The sequence below is a fragment of the Botryllus schlosseri genome, chromosome 6 (genome assembly GCF_051294905.1).
Source record: "Botryllus schlosseri isolate E-star chromosome 6, Bs_hap1, whole genome shotgun sequence".
NCBI lineage: Eukaryota > Metazoa > Chordata > Ascidiacea > Stolidobranchia > Styelidae > Botryllus > Botryllus schlosseri.
This window is the reverse complement of record NC_137241.1, coordinates 6,859,396-6,882,854: the sequence shown is the minus strand read 5'-3', so window position 1 is coordinate 6,882,854 and position 23,459 is coordinate 6,859,396. Positions and strand designations below refer to the sequence as shown.

The following is a 23,459-nucleotide window of genomic DNA, read 5'->3' as shown; positions in this document are numbered from 1 at the left end:
CTGTTACGGCCATAAGTCAAATACTAATCGTGTTGTATAGGCAGCGGTCGGATTGTATTTTTTGTCAGCCGGGCCTCAACACAATAGTCACATTTTTCAGCCGGTTCATACACAAACAATCATTGACAGTAACTAGTATTACTAAGCAGCTCACTGATTTCTAGAGGTAGTCAATAACGAAGTACTTGTACTTTTCGGAAGTACTCAAGTAGTTTTCCTATACTTCTGGTGATTTCTCAAGTAGATCTGATTTTCTCTACTTCTACTGCTACTTCGCATTATTTTGTGATCTACTTAATTACTTTTCGCTGTTTTCAGTTTGTCAAGTAGAAGTAGTTTAATCCCCCAATACGAAAGATAGCCTGAGGAATTTCCGCACAGTAGTTATGGAGTGACAAATATGTTTTCACGAGAGTATCAGTGAATATAATTTAGATACCGGATTGCTTGGTTCCGCTCACACCGCATTGTCGTCCATATCAAATATTTCATGACGGTATGGCCCACCATAACGTTTGAAACTACCTTTTCGCAATCTGTCAGCCCATGACGTGTCCTGCTAATTTGGAAAATCCGGCTTTTTTGAAGGTTACACCTGTTTTAGCAGCTCACCTTTGCAGCTTTATGGACAAAAGACATGCAATATATTTTCTGCTTTTTATAAATGGTATTTGAAGAGCTTCTTCGAGGTACAGAACTTCAATATACAATTAAATAGTATATTCATATTGAAATGAACCCGAATATTTTCGGCTGACACTCGTCAGGGGTAATCGTCAGCAACTAGTAGAGAATTAGAAAGAACATTGTATATCAACAATCGTATCACAAAATATGACGTCACCAGCATGAAATTTCGAATAAGAGAGCGTTCAATGTACTATTTTTAGGTGATACACGAACTCCTTTTGTTGACAGAGTTTTGGTTGGTGTATTTTGATAAAAGTTGATTCCAAGGCACACAAATGGAATTGTGAACGGCCTCGATCCTACGATTCGAAATCGGTCGTCTCGATAATTATTCGCACAAATCGGATTATCCAACAGATGTTTGCCGATGGCAGAATTAATTGCCTTTGATCGATCAGCATCAATCTTAAGTGGATGAGTTAAGGGTGAGCTTTTCACATCGCGTGACGCACGTGTTCTGATAAATCTGGGGACATGTTGGTTTATGCGGTCCTGCAGACGTCTTGACGTTCTTCCCACGTAGCCACAATCACAGTGGCACCTATATTCGTACACTACATTACTTTGTTGAAGTGCAGGAAGCACGTCTTTGCGTGTTGAAGGGAGCAGTTGTGTTGTTGTAAAAATCACATTGGTTTTGACTGTATCGTAACATTTACCGACAGCAGAAATCAATTGTTTTTCAAAGCGGGTGGAAATGGGGCCAATCCAAGGTAGATGGATATAAACATCTTTTATTGTTCGTGCGGTGGGCTCTGTTCGTTTTTCTGCGTTGAATTGCGTTAATTTCCTCTCCATGCCGCGGCTGATGACGTGTTCAGGGTAACCGTTATCAAGTAAGATTTTTCGGATGTAGTCAAGTTCTAAACTCAGTTTGTTACCCGAACATATCATCAACGCTCTATGCACGAGTGTGCCTATGAGGTTAATTTTTCTGCGCCGAGGACTAAATGAATTCCAGCGAAGGTATTGGCCTGTGAATGTCGGTTTTCTGAAAACAGACGTTTCAAATTTGTTGGTATCGCGCTTTTCAACTAATACGTCCAGAAATGATAATGAGTTATTGCGTTCTTTTTCTATTGTGAATTGCAAGGCCGGGTGAAGCGAGTTTAAGCGAATGAGAAATTGGTCACACTCCGATTCATTCCTGAAAATGACAAATGTATCATCTACGTATCGGCGGTACAATAGTGGTTTGGCGGACTCACGCTGGGACAGAAGCTCGCCCTCGTAATACCCTACGAAAATGTTGGCCAAAATAGGTCCCAGGGGACTTCCCATGGCTAAGCCGTCTATTTGGCGAAACATGACCTCGTTAAAGCTAAATTCCACGCAGCAAGTTGCCGCTTGTAAAAGTTCAACAAAGACGTTACGCGGGATTGATGGTGGCGGTAACTTACCAACGCGCTGTACGGTGGTACATTCTATAAACCAACCCTGTAGAGACTAATTGTGGTTGTTCAATTTTCAATACATACTTCAATGGTTGATCAGCAGAAAGAATTCAGTGTATGTTCGTCTGCGCCAAAGAAATGTACTGACGATGCAGTCCACACTAGGGCTTTGAGATCCGAAAGAGAGGATACCGGTACTTTTCAAAAATTCTGAAAGCTCTATAGCACCAGAACAGAGAACTGAGTGATTTTGAATTTTTTTTGACTAATTGTGTTGTCAAAATAAAAAAGTTCATCTTTCTGACTTGACTCCCGAATTAGTCGCTTTTACCCCATTCAAGAGGTGTTGCTGCGCAGCCAAACATGTCGTGAAATGAGTTCAGATTCGGTTGGCTGAAATATGCGAAATTAGTATAACATACGCCATACGGTAACACAATTATATAGCATTTGATATATCCTCTTCTGGTTCTCCACATTGTAATGTGTTATTCTCAAGAAAAGCGCAATTTTTTGCAGTTTACTCTATATCCTACAGTTGATATTTGTACAACACCGATGAATGACGATTACACTTTAATTTTAAGAGCTGAATTTCAACTAAAACTTGTGAGGGGGTCTGTCTGTCTGTGGGATGGATGCCTTAGTGCCCGGTGGCGTGTAGCTGGCCTGGACTAGAGTATGTGAAATCGTGAATGGTGATTGTCTATGTCAGGGGTCACCAACCTTTTTGCAACCGAGGGCTACTTAAGCGTACTGATTGAAGCGGCGGGCTACCATTTACTCCCGTCCTTTACCCGCACCACACTGAATTTCCACTTTGATATTCATAGCACTGGGCAGGAATCACATTGTGGTAAGACTTATAATAGAGTCTTTTAAATCAATATATCTCATTTCAATTAGCTATCCACTAATATTTTTTACGAAATCATGAATTACTTCGCACAATTTTTGTATAAATTATACAACTCAAATTTCAAAATATATCATGTTCCACTTTAGACTGGACAGTGGACAATGGACATCATGTTATCTGTTTCTATAGCAATCAGTGGGAAGCCTGGCATTGTATGATATCAACTAGTGCGCTGTACTCTGGTATGTAACTTGACACTGCAACTCTGAGTGAGCGTTCCAGATATTCATTAGTCAAGCGTGTTCTGGGTTTGTTTTTGATGAATTTCATGTCCGAAAAGGCTGATTCACAACGATAAGTTGAACCATACACTCTTGCAACCTTGACAGCAGCTGCGCATACACCACTGTACTTTTCCGTATCAACAAGGCACCAAACGTTTGCTGCAGTCTGGCTACAGGGTTGGTTCGATTGGTTTGAGTTGGAGGTCATTTCGCAGTGTTACAATTTCAATCTCTGACTGTTCAGCATCCAGAAATGACAAGATTTCATTATACAGTACAGCAGCAACGATTACAGAACGTTAGAAACATGGTATTAAACTGCGTTGAGTGTAAGAGGAACAAGCTGTGTCAAAATATGCAATACGTAATGGGCATACAGATATTGAAAATCTGCTAGTATTTCACAGCTATTTGACTCCAAATAGTAACATTGTTTACTACCTTGACATTGTCCTGGATGTCGAGCTATCATAACGGACCCCCCTCCCGCCATTTCAAGAAGAAAATGGCATTCCGTCATGTCGCTTGAATAGGCAGTGCGCCGTATCTTCAATTTCTGGTGATTCTATCACATATATCTATATATTACTATTGTAATTGAAGATATTTTTCAAGTGTTTATATCTATATGATATATTATTGCCACTTGTAGGTTACATGTTAGTGTGTTTTACACAAGAATTGCGGAATCAATCAATCTGTATATTTAAAAGCTCGCTGGTAATAATCTGACGAATATTGGTGAATGCTATTTGTAGAATGGGCTCGCGGGCTACTCATCTGGTCTTCGCGGGCTACCTGGGGCCCACGGGCACCGGGCTGGTGACCCCTGGTCTATGTTGTTACACAAGCGTTTTATAATTATCCCAGTATGGAATCGGTGTCCAAGGCACGCAGGATCACGCCGACTTGGTCGCCAGTTGCACGCGATCACGCCGTCACGGGTCGTTGATTTCATTAAAAAAATGAAATTAAAAAAAAAAATTGAAAAAAAGTCAATGTTCTCAGCCACCCCAAATGCTATATTCCAGTTAGTATGTGGTATATGATGTTTTGACCTAATCCTCTATCCAGGATCTGTTGATTACTGTCTGTTGGTAAAGTACTTGCACCTTACCAGTTGCTAACCATTAGCATCTGATCTCCTCTCACCGGCTTAACACAGTCATTTCAAGTCAGTAACCTTGCTTGTCACGCCGCTAAGTTGACCCTGTCACGCGAAAAAAGCTTCTATCACGCAGGATATATTACAAAAAAAGGACGGAGATTCCAATCAGGTAATTATCTAGTGTGCCACAAGCGGAAAAAGTCTGTGAAATACTGCTCTAGACATACCCTATTTATCCCATGACTGGATTTCATAGCACTTTGTGCATCAAAGCATGCATCGAAAAAGTGTCTAAAATAGAGAAATCGTTGAATTACTGATCATGCTTATTCTAAACAGAGATACTTTAATACTAAAATAACTTCTGACAGTCGAGTCTACTAAATGGCAGAGGCTTCTCCATTAGAAAATGGCCCCAAGGAGGAAGAAAGTACTAAAGACTCCCAAAAAAACAGTGCACAGTTTGAGTGTAATATTTGCCTAGACGAGGCAAAGGATGCAGTGGTCAGTCTGTGCGGGCATTTATTTTGTTGGCCATGCATACTGCAATGGTTAGAAACAAGGCCTAACCGCCAGGAATGCCCAGTATGTAAGGCCGGCATAGACCGAGACAAAGTCATACCACTGTACGGCCGCGGAAGTACAAGCAAAGATGACCCTCGTAATAAGACCCCAAAAAGACCGCAAGCGCAAAGGCCCACGCCTGAGAACCGAGGCGGTAATGGATTTAATTTTGGAGACGGCGGATTCCAGATGTCGTTTGGAATTGGCGCTTTCCCTTTCGGATTTTTTGGGACGTTTTTCAACTTGAACGATGGCAGGCCGCCTGCGCCGCAGCCTGGGACTGCTCACCATCATCAAGACGTCGTTTTGTCAAGGGTTTTTCTTGGAATCGCAGGTTTTATGATGATCTGGCTTCTGTTTACTTGAAAGTATTTTATTATTGTGTGTTTGTGGTGCCGTATCGCTTAAGGAGAAGTTGTAGAGATATCGCATTTGTCATCTTACTAGCAAACTTACTTGGCATTCATGGAGTCTTCTTTCTCAATTTTATCTTTAATTTGAGATCACATTATATTTAGAAAGCAGTGCTCTTTAAAGCTACCCCTCAAGTCATTATTATGATCTCTCATTTTGATGGCATAACAATGAGAACGACTGTCAAGTCCAGATACATACAAATTTACATTCTGCATGACCACAACATAAATAATCTCTGTCTCATTTTCATGAGCGCTCTGAGTCGATGCTGTAGGTCGATCACTATTTTGCAGAAACGTGAACGTGCGTAGCCTTGTTGTGGGAATAAAGAATCAAAAATTAATAATAAATAATCATTGCAAGGGGCTTAGGCCTATAATTTCAGTAGGATACTCGAGAAAATTGACTCCTTAGAACTACTCGACCCCAATTATCTGAATTCATACCCGATCCTGATTTGAGTACTTGAATCGTTTAGCCCGGCCCTAGTCCTGATATATGTCATATATATATAAACTTTTTTTTCAGTCGTTACTCACTGTTATGCAAGGGACCGCGCAGTGAGTTGGTGAGTGTGCGCAGACTCGTCAAAAATTAGAGGGAATATTGAGTGTGAGTGGGAATAAACAGATAGAACAAAAATAACCCATGTAGTTGCAATGAGTATGTGAATACTGAATATACTTGAGATTTGAGAAAGAAACGTATTTGCATTTGGGTTGATGCTTTCGTTGAAGGGCTGCAAGTAATCAAAACATCGTTGTTCTTGATTATCTGATAACTGCAAATGTGGCATGCCTCTGTATGTTCAGTGAATGTTTTGTTAGTGTTCTACATAGTTAGAGCTATGTCCTATTCATCTTGTATGCATCATTGCTTTTAGATGAGGATAGGTTGGTGCAATATAAGATCTATAGCTAGGAATTAACTCTCACTTGTTCAAAATTTTGTGACGTGTTGTTATCTTATCTGATCTCAGTGTCACATGATCTCATAGTGAATGATGTAATCTTCATTACAACGGATACGCACTTACAGAAGGTTCTAATGGTCGGCAGACACACCAGGGTGTTATTGAATTTCAGCAATGAAACATTAGTTATATTTCAACTCTTATGTTGAGGTCTCACTGATGATGATTTGCCTATTTTATATGGTTGGATGATGTTAGGCTATGCTGCAGCTGTATCGTTGCATCTGTTTCATTGTGCACTAGGGTGGAGTGAAAAATGAAAATTTTTGAATTTCAAAAAAGGGTCTTGATATGTGGTGCCAAATAGTAAACAAATAAATTCTATCATAATTTTGGGTTCGTACACCCTCTAGTGGTCGTGCAATTTCACCGAACGAGCCAAAAACAGCTAATTTCGCCATATCTGGATCATCACTTACACTAGAAAGTCAGTTTTGGGCTTAAAAGATGCAGAAGCAACATGTTTCTATCTCACTTCCATAGAAATTGCTCTTAAAAATGAACAGAAAAAAAGTTACAAGCAAATTTCTCATTTTATAGGTAAAATTAAGCACTGAAGTAGTGGGTAGGATGTCAAAAGCGTGTAGAGATTGATCTTATGACTGAGCAACATACCCTATCAATTTGAACTACTTTTCAAAACTTGCTCAAACAAATGAAACCCCTTACAAGCATAAACAGGGCCCGGGCATCGAATAGAGACTGCTAAAACTGTATTTAAAACAGCGGCCATTGGTAGACGGACCGAGCACTGAAGCAGTGGGTAGGATGTCAAAAGTGTGTAGAGATTGATCTTATGACTGAGCAACATACCCTATCAATTTGAACTACGTTTCAAAACTTGCTTAAACAAATGAAACTCCTTACAAGCATAAACGGGCCCGGGCATCGAATAGAGACTGCTAAAACTGTATTTAAAACAGCGGCCATTGGTAGTGCAGCGTCACGATATCGGTAAGTTTATAACAACGGCCCTCATGAGATTTCTTACCAAAATGCTGTGGTAGGGTTTGTATCATATTTGTCACAAAGCTCCTGAATGAAAGCACGAAAATTGAAAATACACATTCAAAACACAAACATCAATTCTATACTGGAAACAGATTTTTTGTAGCAGTATCACATGAGTATCAATGTGCACAAACAATAAAGTCATGTTTAGTAGTAATTAAAGATTTCATCTGCTTTCAAGACTGCAGTTTTTATCGGATGAGGCCATCTCCACGTTTAAATCCTGAAACATTGAGCAGATGCTTATGTCACCACTGTCACATGTCTATCCACTGCCTGGTTGTGGCAAGGATAACTGAGCCTTAATGGTGATGATCATAGGTTTCCCAGCCCGTGATCAGACAAGGTCTTGATTGCGATGCAGGTGGCTGTTCAATATTTTTGAGGTTTAAGTTGACAATTTGGTGGAAAGATTAAGCCTTGTTGTTGATAACTTGAATTTGGAAGAATCTGATGCTGGTGTCAATGTTTCTGCTTTAGTGTTTGGTTTCATTTATATATCCTCCTTCAAAGTCGTCAATTGGAACCAGATCTGCAATATTCAATATGGTTGACTCTCGCGTCTCAAATTTCAAAGTACTATGTGGGACAAAGTCGTCCATCGAGAAATCTGAACTGTCTTGCTCAATTCTGCATGGAGGTCCATTTTCCGTCATGGTTTGAAATAAAAATGCACAATTCCATTGTTGAAGGTGCTAAAAATTTCCACAAATTTCCACAATATAGTTTCCCGTGTCACAAAGCTGACTGATACCCGAATTCACTATCTTTGCTACGAAGAAATGCTCCTTTTGAACATCCAGAAAATGTTTTGCTGGGAATGCTTTTGTGACGAGGAGGGAAACGTCCGAAGATTTACAGTTAACAAGATTACAGCTATGCGCAGAACAACCACACCGTACCAAATTCCAATTATGAATTTGAAGGAAGATATATAAATGACACCAAACCTAAAAACAGCGACATTGAGCATCAGTTTCTTCCAAATTCCAGTTATCACCATCAAGGCTTAATCTTTCCACCAAATTGTCAACTTAAACCACAAAGATATTGAACAGACGCATGCAATCAAGACCTTGTCAGATGTCGGGGTGGAAAACCTAAGATCATCACCATTAAGGCTCAGTCATCCTTGCCACAACCAGGCACTGGAAAGACATTAAAACGTGGTTACTGAAGCATCTACCCATGTTTCAGGATTTGAACGTAGAGATAGCCTCATCCGACAAAAACTGAAGTCTTGAAAACAGATGAAATCTTTCAATACTAAACATGATTTTAATGTTCGTGCACACTGATACTCATGTGATACTGCTACAAAAATTTTCTGTTTCCAGTATAGAATTGATGTTTGTGTTTTGAATGTGTATTTTCAATTTTTGTGCTTTGATTCAGGAGCTTTGTGACAAATATGATACAAACCCCACAACAGCATTTTGGTAAGAAATCTTATGAGGGCCGTTGTTATAAACTTACCGATATCGTGACGCTGCACTACCAATGGATGCTGTTTTAAATACAGTTTTAGCAGTCTCTATTCGATGCCCGAGCTCTATTCATGCTTGTAGGGGGTTTCATTTGTTTGAGCAAGTTTTGAAAAGTAGTTCTAATTGATTGGGTATGTTGCTCAATGCTCAGTCATAAGATCACTATACGATTTTGACATCCTACCCACTGCTTCAGTGCTTAATTTTACGTATAAAATGAGAAATTTGCTTGTAAATTTTTTTCTGTTCATTTTTAAGAGTAAGTTCTATTGAAGTGAGATAGAAACATGTTGTTTCTGCATCTTTTAAACCCAAAACTGTCTTTCTAGTGTAAGTGATGATCAAGATATGGCGAAATTAGCTGTTTTTGGCTCGTTCGGTGAAATTGCACGACCACTAGAGGGTGTACGGACCCAAAATTATGATCGAATTTATTTGTTTACTATTTGGCACCACATATCAAGACCCTTTTTTGAAATTCAAAAATTTTCATTTTTCACTCCACCCTATTGTGCACTTTGTGCAGATATTTGAAAGTTTAGCTAAAAGTTCTGTTGTCCTGATATTACTCAAGCACCAGTTATGTTTCTATAGTGCGGCTGAGGCTGGAATTGAAGAATTTGGTTGCAACTCATACAATATCAAAAATGAGGCCTAGACAGGCAAGCATGAAGTCCAGCTTGCATCTTTCATTTGGTGTTATGAAAAGTTCTATGATAGTTCTGTCTGTGTTATGGTTTGAGACTTGAGTGGCCTACGTTGTCTTGTATATGTTGTTGATTTTCTGCTTGGGATCATCTTGATTGCACCAAATGCGTTATTGTATTTGATGTCTATAGGCAGTAATTGACTTGCCTAAATTGTGTGAAGTATTCAGACCTACTGCTTAGTAATGTTACAACTATATTATCAAATTCTCATATGGATTTTGGGGCTGATTTCTACCGATTGACGGAATACGCATTTAAATTTCTTTTTCCTGTGAAATCTTCAAAGGTAAATTCGAGTTTAAGTCGCACATATTTGAGTAGTTGACTCATCATGTCATCAATTGTTTTCTATGAGTGCATCCGTTATTTTATCGAGAGTCAGTGATACAAAACTTCTTGCTTGTACAATGTACAATGATTAGGCCTATGCTATAGCAACGTTAAGCTTGTATATGTTTGTGAAAATGGTACATTTACCCTCAAGGTGCAATATAGCCTATACCAGCGACATGCCAATAACCAATTTGCTTGTTGTATGTTTTAGTGTTGCGCAAAAGTATGTCAATGTTGTGTGAATGAATATAATTGTCTTGATATTTTAGGCTCCTGTGTTACTAGAGATTCAGTCTTGTCGATATCTCATGAATGTGGTATTGATTTAAAGGTATTATTTAACTTTGAGTACTTGCACCTTTATCGTTATGGAGAAGGAGAATCCAGATGCAGGGAATGATTCCGTTCTCACTACGGTGATGCCAAATGGCGAAAAAGTGCCCGGAGGTGGTGTTATGAATCAAGAAGTGGCAGCCAAGTTTTTTGCCCTTCGAGTAAGATACCAATTTGTATTATTTCAGCCTAATAATTTTACTGATCGATGTGCTGTCTACCACTGAAGCAGTATATTGCTTATTGATCCATTTTCAGAAGAGCTTCCTGCTATTTTTTCGTGTTGCTAGACTTCGTGTGTAAGTGGGACGCTCAGAAAACCTTCATTCATGCATGCATCCACGGACGATATCTTTGTGTATCGCTGGGCTGAAAATGCATTTTGACACCGGAAGTTATGTGTCTCTTGTTGAATTTTTTGTTATTGATCTTATCGTGTGTAGCATTAAAGCTATAAAAGGCGACATTTTCTGTGAGACTGTAAATTGTTAGCCGCTCTGAAAATATTATAATTCGTCATTCTAAATCTAAATTATTTCAACTCAGGAGCAGTGTACGAAATATCTCTTACAAACAATATTAAACACATGATATAATATATTTCAGATGTTCCCTGTGTAAGATATTGTTGCAATTCTAATTCGAATTAGTTACCATACCTTGATGAGAGTTGGAAATAGCTTTGGGGTGAATTTTATGTCTACCAGCATATGCAGTTTGAGCCGCTGCTCGCCTTGAAACTGCGACAACTACTTGCTCGGATGCTGAAGCAAAATCAATACTGCAATCAATAATATAATTCAATGCAATGGATATTCATGATGATGCAAAACCAGCATAAATTCTACTTGTGTCCATATACTTGTGTAGGATTGACAGCTATCCTAGCTCAAAAGTATTTGTTTCTTCGTTATGTGATAATAATATTGTTATTTAGGCTACCCACAAAATTCACACAAGATATTGTGGCGCGTCATGCTTGTTCGTAATTTCAGGGGGATAATTTCGAAAAGGCAGTTGAAGATGTCAAAGCGCATCAGCTGAAGGTGGAGATTGATGGGCCGTTCGTTGGTTGTTGGTTACTGACACAGTGGGTACTCCGATGTGATATCTTGACATTTATTCATATTCTCTATGTAGGCTATTTGCCGAAGAGGCTACTTTCAATATGTGCTTGCAACGATCCATTTTGAATATCAACTTCATTTTTGATAAGTTACCCAGATAAACTTGAACAAGCAAGATAACAACCGACAAGATAGCGTAATGGTGGAGCGTCCGGCTTCTTGATCGGCAGGTCGAGGGTTCGATCCCCGGCCGGGTCAGACCAAAGACCTGATTAGTAACACTGGTATCCATGACTTCCCTGCTTGGCGCTCATGCACTACTGGGATAGCATGGAGGGGTGGTGCAAGACTTAAAAAGCTGTAAAGGCTATATCTGCATCGTCCTTGTCCAGCGGCATATGCACATCATGCTCTCATGGTATGCATGTGCAATATGCGCAGATCGTGTGTATGTATATCATGAGTCGGTATGCCGCAAAATCATCAAGGACAAAAATATTCTACATCTTTTCCTTCAGGATGGCCCATAGGCTAATTCTCATTAATTCATTTCTTAACCAAACCGGTTAAATCACCAATAACAAAATTCAATAAAGGTCACTTCGATGTGATGGTGAAATATCGCAACGTTACCGGAAGATGTTGCCAGCTATTCAGCGATAATGGGTGTTTTTTCCCTTGCATAAATAGTTGTAGCAATATTTTTCATATAAAGTTGCTGTTGCATAGCGATGACTCCCAAAAGTCCTGGAACAGTCTCATGACTGCACCGGAAATTGAGAGAATTGAATAATACAAGGAAATTAATTTCATGTTGGCAGGATATTGTAGTTTGGTATTGAATGTAGCGACCCTTCAGTTGCTCTGATGATTATGTAGCGTAGACCAGTGGTTCTCAACCGCCTGATATATATATTACAATTTTATACCTTAATTTCAAGATGCAATATGTTGAAGGCTTGTCCATTGATAAAATAAACAAAACATCAAAATTGAAACTGATTCAGAACTTCGTGAGGTAACATGTTCGATTAGACTTGAAGTTTAAGTCGTGTCATTTGACAACATGCTTGCGACAAGTAAAAGCTGAATCGTTAAACCGCGCAGTCTGCGCGATCATTCGATTCATTCATTTTGTGCAGCACCCCTAACCCCCAATTGGAGTAGGCCGAGCTTGGCGGGGCCCAAAATTATTTCTTGAGTGAATAAAATTATGGAGTATTTTTTGAAACTTGATCCGACTTTTTTCAAATTTTTTTCGCACTTTGCGTGATTTAGTGTCACTAAATGCCTTGGTTATTGGATGCCCTTCCCCCAAGAAATACCCATGATTTAAAGAAATAGGCATCTCGGCGTCAGCCATTACGGCGCCACGACGCACCAACACATAATGAAGTTTAGGCTAACATGGGACTCCGAAAAGTGTGCCAAAAATTAGGCAGCGAAAAAACCTTGGCCGAAAAGGATTGCCCTTTGTTTACCGATAACTCCGATATACATAAGTCTGATTGCCCATAGGCGCCGAAATGTCTGGCGACCAACGTGTTTGGGGGGTGGGCTGACGAAGTGATTTTTCGGCCCCAATTTTGTGGATGGTCACTTGTCAGGTATAGCTGTTGTCAGGTGTTTTCGTACGGCGCATTGTATTCGTAGTAGCCTTAGTAGCCTTCGTCTGGTGGTAGTGGGCAATGAGCAAGATAGCACTAGTGTCTCCGAAATGCTTCTTCTCTCGATGCTGTCGAAGAGAAGAATATTATTCGAGTTAGCGTGGTCAGTTAAATTCACGGCCTTCGGCACAAAAGACCGTGAACGACTCTCGGCGGTAGCACGTTGCTGTGGGCAAGGCAATTTTACCTCGACTCAACAGACCTGTCTACCGTAAAATCACATGGATGCCATCTTGAACATAATTAATTACGATCAAAACCCTCAAATTGTCCCTCTCTAGCGCGATATACTTGCAAGAAAGTGGTGGCATACGGTACTTTACATTTTTTGATTTAGAATTTTGAGAAGCACTGTCAAGACGATAGTAATTTCCTTTTTTTGTCAATAGACAAGCAAGGGTAGGTCTTTCCGTCCCAGGTGGCGGGTATTTTATAAGTTGGCGGCATGCTGCAAAACTGCAAGCACCCGAGGGTTGGGGTAAGTCTTGCAAATTTATGGGTCTGTATGCTTGATAAAGTACCATTGATACAGGTCCATGGCTCTTTAGGCTACCAGGAAAAGGTTGTGAACCAGTGTTGTATCAAAATGTACTACTTCATTTCCAGTATATCGTACATATTTGGTCCTGCAAGGCATTTTCTGTAGCCCATATCGTCACGGTGGAATCAAAATAGTTTCTGTCCATTTCTTCAAATTTTGAGATCCATTTTTCAAATTGATAGAAAATCGAGTTGTTGTAAAATTTTCGTATTTTCCGGCACTATCTGGGCCATGTTTGTTTGTCGCATTGTTAACAACGTCAATCGTTGCCAAGATATCGCCGAAAGGAAATTAAAATTTTACATGAAGACAATTTTCTGAAAATTTGTAAAATAGCCATGAGCTCAGATTCCACAGCTACGATATACGTATGCACAGAGTGCATGGTATACTCAGCTTGACTTGTACCTACGAAAATCATAACTAGCTTGGCTTATTGCACGGTGTTCATATTTTTCAGAATCTCATACTGGAATCGTGACAAAGAGAGGATTGTCGTGCTATGCGAGAATACGGTTGTGAGCTGCAAGTATGACTTTGTGGCGATGAAAATTGCGTCGGTCGAACGAATTTACTTGAAGACGGTCAAGCAAATGCAAGAGGGTCAGTTCACTCTGCCGGATAACTCTGTCGTAGCGTAAGTTTCATGAATGGTTTGTAATCAATTTAGTGTTTGTTTATTTATTAACGGCTACTGATTCCAAGACTTAGAGGATTTAATTTTTAGACTAATTATTTGTTGAGATTATTCTCGTAAACAGTGGTAAAGGGGTGTTGTGCTCTAAAAACGATGCCGTCTTAAATTACAGTGAAAGATATTGAAAAAACGTTTGGCAGCAGCCGTTTTTCTCAAAAAGCCACCGTATTCGTAATGCAGCCACCTGATTTTTATGAGTTGTACCATTCCATCTCTTAACCCTTTGTAACCGGCCGGCCTACTGACCAAAATTTTACTGCATCCACATAGAAAACGATAAAATGTCATCCATATGGCTCAAATCGACGCCCAATATATTGCCGTCAACCTGAAGTAGCCGCCTAGCGGTCTGAGATACTCTCACCGCTTAGACGCCAGACGGAATAGCGTTATGCGAGAAAATGTTCGTGATTTCTTGAAAATAAATTACAATTTTGTTCTTCTATATCTCCTGACGTCATACTTAGGCCCCCTCTCAGTATATGACCACCTGATTGCCTTCCGCATGAATCTCTACGTTCCAACGAGACATTACATGCTACCATAGCGCTTCATAGCCCAGCGCTACGATCTTGGAAAGGTAGTGATGATGAGCACAATCACGCGGCCGCCGCCGATGAGTAATCGATTACGTAATCTCGTATTCTCGTTGAAGGCAACGCGCGTCCAGTTGTGCAGAACATAGGAACTGCCTTGGCAATGCTGCCGTTAGTATAGGCCTACATCTCCATGCTATTGAAGTGTTATAAACCCCAATTGCTTGTTATATGTAACTTGCAGCTGCAAGGAATCCGTAAGTATACACATATTGCCTTATTCGATACTGCCCACAGTGCCCAGTGCCCATATACGCTCGGGAAGTCATTTCACGTGATACATTGCTTTATTTCGCATCAATTTGAACTGTATTCTACACGGCTAATGCTCCATGTATGATCAACAGTAGTCATACAAGCCAACAGTAACTTCGTGTGCCATCTAAAACAGATATATAACTGCCTCTTTATGATGTTGTTATCACAGGCTCGGGTACAAAAATAGCCTAACTCGCACGCTTATTTGTGCGGTGTTAGGGCTGGTGTCGGCTTTCTTATACAAAACTAAGCTCCATGATATGGATATTGATGGATATGCCAGGATAATGGCTAACTATATATATATTTTGCTATTGCCTGAAGCAATTGTACATCTGTTTGAAACCGCAACGAGTCAGGTCATCTTACGCAGCCATGATTTTCACGTAATAAGGTATGCTTCTTTCACGTCAATTTGAAACATCTTCTACGTGCTAATCTTCGATATAAGGACTTTCATAGAATAGTATGACCAACAACAAGTCATAGAAGATAACTGTAATCGGTTATATGAAGTCTAGAACGGAAGATAAAATGGTTTATATTTCAGGCGGTCACTCACGCAAACATCATTACAAATTCAATTTTGCGGGAAACCTTTATGCATGTTCAATCTGCATTTCAAGCATGATATACATTGCAACATTAGGTTATACATGGTCTGATGTATGCGTATTTATAAGAGCTATACATACCAACCGATTGCAATCGTTTATGACCAATACAGCTCTAGCTATCTTGGATTAAATATAGACTCCTCTGCGTTAAACAGTCGCGGTCTAGTATACTAGACCGCCGGTCGCAAAGGGTTAAATAGCTGGTTCGTGGTACAGAACTTGAATATAGCTTTCAATACAACATCCATTGTATAATAATATTTATTAACTCAAAGACTTTTCGGGTGCCTCTTTTCAAGAGTTAACGGCACACTAAAGGGATTTAAACAGATTTAAAAGCAAAACCAAAAAGGCAAAGTATGACGCAACAATCAAAATCACAAACCATGAAATTCGCATTGTACCAATGGCAACAATAACAAACTATGAAGTATACGGACATACGGTACTATAGTAGCAATACAATTCGTAAATAAACAGTTACACGCACGAAACACATGCACTAATGAGAAATTTGTAGGTTATAGAGGAAATAATTTTGTCTACATAAAATAAGTTTGTTCAACTGAATAATAGTAGACTCCAGCACTTTTAGATGAAACAAAGACCTACCACGCGCAATGACAGTGAGTGAACATATTGTCATCATAGTGCTGTGCACAGGCGAGGTTTTCACTCTGCATTTCTTCACTGTGGCATCGTGACGATGTAGGAAGGGCATACAATTATAATCGAAATCTATGCGGTCTTATGAAATATTAATGAAAAAAATCAATGGAGCCAACAGTTGTGAATGTCGATTTATTTCACGGCTGTTTGTCGCTCCAGGGCGCGTCTGTACCGTGGTGTCCGTCTGACGTGGGGCGTCATCGAAGAGCAGCCTTGGTATCAAAAATGGAACCCGTTGAACACGGAAATCCCGATGGCAACGTTTACGTCGCACCCTGTATACGGCATGACCGGCATGGAACCTACAGAGAGATATAACGTGAGTTAACGTAACCTTTGTATGACGTGCAGAGCTCGCTCGTGTATCGATGCTCCTAGCGGGCTTGGACAACTAAATAATTCGAGTATAATTAGACTGATTTTACGGAAATGCCGGTAGTCTGATGATAATCTACTTTGAATAATGTTTCTAAGTTATAATTTTAATCTAATTTGTGAAATGTTTCAATGCCCAAATTTTAATTCTAATCTAATTTCTGGTTTTCTTGAAAATATTACATGAGAACTGTATAGTGCGAAACGAGCCAAGCTTGCTTATGATAATGAACTCTGATATGATATGATATGATATGATATGATATGAGTATAAGCCTTCCAAGCAATTATACGTTGTAAGGACATCATTTTGCATACGGTACCTCATGAAAAGCTGATTGCAATACGTCCATGTTATCCTCCGGGGTAACGATATTTCAAAAGTATAGTACGTGTGTGAGAGCCACTGTTGAAGATTTATCTGAAAAACTTGATCAGTTTCACTATACTAATTATTTTAGATATAATTATCGATTATTCTGCAGCCTAATGATGCTGGAAATAGAATTTGTGAATTGGACTGTCATGAGGAATCACCGCTCCCGCTGACTATTATCCAATTGAGGTTTTGGTACGGTAGCTCGTTTGCTGGTTTGAAAATTTCCATCGGCAAATTTCCGTTCCTCACTTTTCTGCAAGTAGGCCTAATTGAAGCGAGTCACGGGGCGACAATGGAATCATGGCGGTGATTCACCCGTGAATGATTGCTCTGGTTTCCATGTGATTCTGACTCATTGATGTCAGGCTGGTATTTTTTCCAAGTGCCATAGGTATTTCGAATAGGAAAATTCATGGGGTGATAGCTGTGCACTACCCACATACGCCAATGGAAAGGTCAAAATTACTAATTTTGAATATTTCCTCGCTGCTAAGAGATGGCGCCTTTCGGCTTCAGAGTGCTGGGTTGTCACACATCATGACCTATCACCCACATCATATTGCTGAAGGACAATATAACCCAGGCTGGGGAATGTTAAGTACTGCAGGTCAATCACTATTTCACAGAAATGCACAATCAACATCCATGTTGCATGACTTTGTGTTGCATGGTTTGGAGGGCAGGAGGGTTTCAAGGGTTCCACTGCGAAAATATCGAAACTGTAATTATATATCGTTGAAAAAAATAGCTCATAGCGGCAAAGGGGCATATTATTTTGATACTAAAAATATTGTCTCTTGCTGTACTCTACTCTACTCGATTTGTTACTATTAGGGCTGGCCACCACGGTCACAGTACTCGCTTCTGAATCGAGTATTAGTTCAAGTGATTCGAGTCAGTTAGGCAAAGATGATTTGTTCGGGTTCCGGTGCTGAAATTATACGTCCCCTTTAGCCACCCTAGTTGGAATTAAAACTCTATTCTGATTCAAGTACTCGAATCATCCGCCCCACCCTATTAGCAAATCGATCTTTAGCATTTCCGAACTTTTTTGAAGGTCGAATCGTTCGCGCCGTCACTGAAACAAGCGCTCGGCAATTTCCCCGGGGCGACCGTCGTCGAAGACCAGCCGATCGTCATCGAAAGCTATGCCGGCGTCTTCTCCTACATCCACAATCAAAGCCGTCTCGGTTTTTCGAGAGAGAGAGGAGGCGTGAGCTTCTAAACGCAGCATATGCTGCTTCCATTTTTGTGCTGTACGAGACTTATTTACGCTGTCGTGTGCGTAGCACTTGCTGATCAGTACATAGTTTACGTTTGACGTTGTCGAATAGTGTACAAAATAGTGCAGCCGCGGATTAGTTTTTCTTCCGAGGCCTGGCGAGTAGCGACAAAGCCACCTAAAGATAGATGTATTGAGAAACTCTCTCGCCAAAGTCTTTCACTGCTCATTCTAAATTTTGATAACCGGTACGACTGTGTGTACACGGGCAATGGGCATATATATGACCGAGATGATACTAAGCACTTTCATTCGTGTTAGTGATCGATTCAATTGACTGAAGTCTCGACAATGATTTCATGTGAGAATCTAACTTACCATAACAATCAAATAGAAATAGGATCGCTATTCTTGCCATGTCGCGGTTTGACTCAATGTCTTAGGCTTCAGCATTGGGCTACACGGTTTGAAATCCCTGGGTTTGTGATCTAGAGTCAGGGCCCAGTCACCAAACGCGAATATCTTGTTTTGTGAACACACAAAAGGGCCACCAAACTGCTTATTCTAATTACCGTACCATTCATTGCCTTGTACCCTTGTATCGACTAGTTCGGTGGTTCTCAAACTGTGATATGCGAGAGCTTTTTAGGTGGCACGCAAAGAGTGCTGTGAGTAATGTCATACCTCAGATTGGCGAGCTTCTGCATAAGAAAGAGTGCAATTATCTCATTAAATGGTGTTATCTTGCTATCCATTGATGTTGCGTTATAGTACTAACAGGAATAACCAATAAACATCGGTACAGTCAGGTAATATAAGTAATTCAGTTGGTACACCATGTCGTGACAAAATAGTTAGTGGTACGCCGTGTGGTAAAATACAAATGGGAGAAAGTTTGAGAAGCACTGAACTAGTTGATCATCATTTTGTCTCTCCTGTTGATAATCTGACTTTCGCTATGCCACGCAGTAAGAAAGACAGGCGGCCAAAGTGTGAACGGTGCACACACATTGAACCTGGTACACATGACGTTGACTGGTATGCTATGCTGCTACTTTTGGCGTTGTAAAATGACCAATATCTGTTATCATGCTGACACTCTGTGCTATGAATATGATGTTTTTCGGTAAATGTACATCCTTGTCTTTATGTATACTGCGCTCACCATTTATCACGATTTGAGCAATCTATTTATTCCGAAATGAGAATTGTTATTTGAGATATATTGCAATATAAAGAAGAAGACCTTGTAAAGGTTGGACAGACGGGGTTGCGTGCTATGTATCATTTATTTTTTCAATCGTACGCGGAATTAGTAAAACTTCGCTTTACTGGAATGCTTTGATTTTTCTCCTGTATTTTGCATGTACGTATACAACCTGTTGAAAAAAATCTTGTTACTGGACTGTTCCTGACATCGGTAGTTGCTAGGGAGAGTTTGAAAAGGTAGAGAAATGAGAATATGTTTGAGACTGACACGGTAAATATACTTCAGGGATGGTACAGCAGAAGGACCACATGCCTAGTTTTTATGTGGTTGGAAGTTAACACTCATTACATTGGATCGGGTATAATTACTGCAATACGACTCCATTAACAAGTTCTCGGTAGTGGTCGCCATTGTCGTGCAGTGGGGCAGAGATGAGCGGATTTGGAATTTCTATGTCCTAATCCAATCCAAATCCGAAGCTTCAAATCCTAATCCGATTCCAACTTGAAATTCAGAAAAAATGCTAATTTATGTAAGGAAATTATTCTCCCACAACCAACAATCCTCTTGATTTATAACTTGGCATAGGCATGTACCTCTCATGCTAATTGGCAACGAGTATACCATAGTCTAGTGCACCATAAGTACATCATTAAATGATCTAAATAAAGTTTGTCACCATTCGCCACACGACATATCAATCTCCCAGAAAATCGGTAAATCAAATCCAATCCTAATCCGTTCAGAAAAAAATCTCTTATCCTAATCCAATCCAAATCCGAAAATATTTCCCAAATCCCGTTTTTTCAAATCCTAATCCATGCTCATCTCTGCAGTGGGGTTCGTGGTTGGTGAAGCAGCGACTAGGGTTGGATTATCCGGATAACGGTTAACCGGTTATCCGCAGGTATTTTCAATATCTGATATCCGGATATAATTCTGCCGGTTAACCGGATAAAAGAGTATCGTTGCTAATGCGTTTTACACTTTTTAGTAAGCTTCAATAAGTCGTATGCAGTTTTGTGCGCGGCCGATTAGCGAGAAGCGTGTTGCCAATAAGGGATATGCGTCTGTGCACAATGTAACGCGGCGCGATCTCCCGCTGAGAAGATCGTTAAATTAGGTCATTGATTGCCGCGGGCTCGGCCATCGTCTCTAGCCTGGTTTATCGCGTCGTCTACCAACCTCTAGTTCCGCTGGATACAAGAATCGCATCTGCAATAGGCCTTGTGCACTGTGCAGTAGGGCTCTTCAAAAATGACTTTTTTTTGTCAAATCGTACTGGCTACTTGAAAAAATTGTTAGGTTACCTAATTTAAGCCTACACACAAAATTTGGTTCAATTCCAACCAGTGGAAGCGGAGTTATTGTCGTCGAAAAATTGGGATTTGAATAAAATAGTATTTACGGTGAGCACAAGTTTAATAAATAAACAAAGAATCGGTCACCGTAAATACTATTTTATTCAAATCCAAAATTTTCGGCGGCAATAACTCCGCTTCCACTGGTTGGAATTGAACCAAATTTGGTGAGCATCGTTTCTATAGACAGCCCAACACTTTCATGCGGTGAACAGAAAATTTTCAAATTTTTTATTATTTATTTTTATATAATAAATAGAAACTTTCTTCTCCTGTAGCAAAGCGGTTACTGGCTGGAATTGAACCAAATTCTGTGTGTAGGCTTAAATTTGGTAACCTAACAATTTTATCAAGTAGCCAGTACGATTCGAGAAAAAAAGTCATTTTTGAAGAGCCCTACTGTGCAGTGTGCACTGTGCACGCCATCGCTGGCCTGCGCAATCGCATCTGCATTGGCTTGGTGCTCACGATCAATGTTCCCTCTAATTTTTGACGATTTTGCGCACACTCAACAACTTACTGCGCAGACCCTTGGACAACAGGACGTAACGACTGAAAAAAAGGTCATCACTGCGGATTTTTTTGTGCGCAACACTTAGATTTTCTGTGCGCAGAGACCGTGTCAGTACTGCGCATTTGCGCACGTGCGCAGCTTAGAGGGAACATTGCTCACGATATTATCGCTGACCTACACAATCGCATCTGCAATAGGCCTACGAAAGATATCATCGCTGGCCTAACCATCGCGTCTCGGGCCTAGCATGCGTTGGCTCCTATCTCTCGATGGCTTGGCGACGATATGCCGTTAAGTGTATTCTGATTAGCGAGTGTGATAGTGACATCGCGAAACTGAATGACATCGAATGTTCGCAAACATGTGCGTGCGTGCAAGCGTAATTGATTCCCGCTGATACGTAATTCGAAAAAATCGAAACCCCCTCATTTTATTTCAAACACCCCTCTTAATTTTCGGCTGACTCACGGAGGAATTGGAGCGATGTATCATGTCGGCATCAATTCCAGTATCAGCTACTCGTCCTTCTAGTACTCCAAACCTAAACAGAAGAATGGTCAGATGAAATGTAAAGTCGTTGAATTTTCGGGAAACGACCTGCCAACCTTTAGACTCTCTACGAAGCGCTGCTCACTATTCAGCCCACTTCTGTGGAAGCTGAAAGATAATTCGATGCACGTGGACTCTTTGTTACAAGATTCCGGTCCCGGCTACAGGATGCCACAATTGATGCGTTGTGCTTTGTAAGGAGGGCGTTGCAGAAGCAGTGAACATTAAATTTCCGTGTTTTTTCTCGTATTCGCTCGTACTGCGCGTGTACGTATAGGTTTACTCTACAATAACACTGTGAAATGATTTTGCGATCCATTTTTCATGCAGACCTCGTGAAATCGATTGTCACACTATAGATTACTAACCTACGGAGGTTAGTAATCTATAGTCACACTTAGCAGTTATAATCCGGTTAACCGGTTAGATAAATTCTATATATCCGAATATATCCGTTATCCGGATAGTGACAATTATTGATATCCGAACTGAATCCGAGTCGGATTTACAAATGAAATAAACCTAAAAGGGTAGCATATTCAATTGGCTGACTGTTGTTGTTGGAGCTGCTGCATTTGACGACTTGTGCATTTATAGGTCGAGCATAAGTAGGCTATTATAGACGTGTAGTACAACAATACCACTGAACTGGCGCGAATTAGCCTACACTAAACCAGGGGTGTCAAACTCAACTTAGGTCGCGGGCCGGAACCCAAAGCTTTGATCGCTCGCGGGCCGGATCAGTCAAATGATTCCAATATGTTACAAATCCATACCTTTAATCTTCACTGGAATGCTTTATTATCAAACGCCGTGCAAAATAGTATTACAATACAATACATTGGGTTATAATTTTCATCTGAACAAGCTACACATACAATGTACAATGCGATAAGACACAATGCAATGTAACGAACAGATATAGGAGGATGTCGAACGACACGCGTCAGAAGCGATCCTTTACTCAAACATCCACCTCGGCCTAGAGTCTAGACTCTAGAGTGCCCGATGTCACAGTTCTTTTTCGATGTTGATCTTTTTGAAGCCGCGGCTCTTTCTACTAGTTCTTTCCATTCCTTGTGAGTGCTTTCTTTCTTCGGGTCTTTTTTCTTGTTTTTTTTGTCGCCGTAAGAACGGCGACGGCGGGGGAAGAGGAGCCCGAATGAACCTCCGACGGGAATCGGACCGGATCCGCCTGCTTGGTAGGCGCTTATCGTCACCACTACATTATATCACGGATCGTGTATGCTCTGTAAAAGCAACACCGTTTTTTGCACACGATGAAATTGGCAAAAATACGATGATTGGTCGATTGAACACAGTTATAAACTACTTAAACAGTGCCTTCGACGACAATATAAATAGGAATACTTCTATGCCACCCTTGTTTTAGTCGTGATGCGTCGTTCGCCCAGCGTATACGTGGTGAGGGTTACAAGAGATTGAAAACTTGGCGTGGAAATTTCGTTCATTGATTCAACGTTCTAGTTTCTCTGTAGGCCGGGGCCGGTATCTTTTGGAACCAGATAAATTTGAATTATATTCTTCGTGTAGCTATTATATTCTCCAAGCAT

General features: G+C 40.3%; 2 protein-coding genes across 2 annotated transcripts; both read left to right on the top strand.

Annotated features, from left to right (window-relative positions):
• Positions 1-4,516: 4,516 nt before the first annotated feature.
• On the top strand, positions 4,517-10,160 carry LOC145440723 (E3 ubiquitin-protein ligase RNF185-like). The gene is made up of 2 exons (XM_080318458.1): positions 4,517-6,538; positions 9,314-10,160. Exon 1 carries the CDS (start codon positions 4,720-4,722, stop codon positions 5,263-5,265), a length of 546 nt encoding a protein of 181 aa, XP_080174584.1. The 5' UTR covers positions 4,517-4,719; the 3' UTR covers positions 5,266-6,538; positions 9,314-10,160.
• A 28-nt stretch (positions 10,161-10,188) lies between these two features.
• Positions 10,189-19,656, top strand: LOC145440722 (tumor protein p63-regulated gene 1 protein-like). The gene is made up of 5 exons (XM_080318457.1): positions 10,189-10,324; positions 11,159-11,253; positions 13,899-14,075; positions 16,435-16,594; positions 18,087-19,656. Exons 1-5 carry the CDS (start codon positions 10,199-10,201, stop codon positions 18,252-18,254), a joined length of 726 nt encoding a protein of 241 aa, XP_080174583.1. The 5' UTR covers positions 10,189-10,198; the 3' UTR covers positions 18,255-19,656.
• The last annotated feature ends 3,803 nt before the right edge of the window (positions 19,657-23,459 follow it).

Excerpts from the sequence above, each read along its gene's own strand:
- LOC145440722 (XM_080318457.1), top strand. The coding sequence starts at position 10,199 with ATGGAGAAGGAGAATCCAGATGCAGGGAATGATTCCGTTCTCACTACG. Across the intron at positions 11,254-13,898 it reads GGTTGTTGGTTACTGACACA|AATCTCATACTGGAATCGTG; the intron begins GTGGGTACTCCG and ends CATATTTTTCAG. Across the intron at positions 16,595-18,086 it reads AACCTACAGAGAGATATAAC|GTCGAATCGTTCGCGCCGTC; the intron begins GTGAGTTAACGT and ends ACTTTTTTGAAG.
- LOC145440723 (XM_080318458.1), top strand. The coding sequence starts at position 4,720 with ATGGCAGAGGCTTCTCCATTAGAAAATGGCCCCAAGGAGGAAGAAAGT.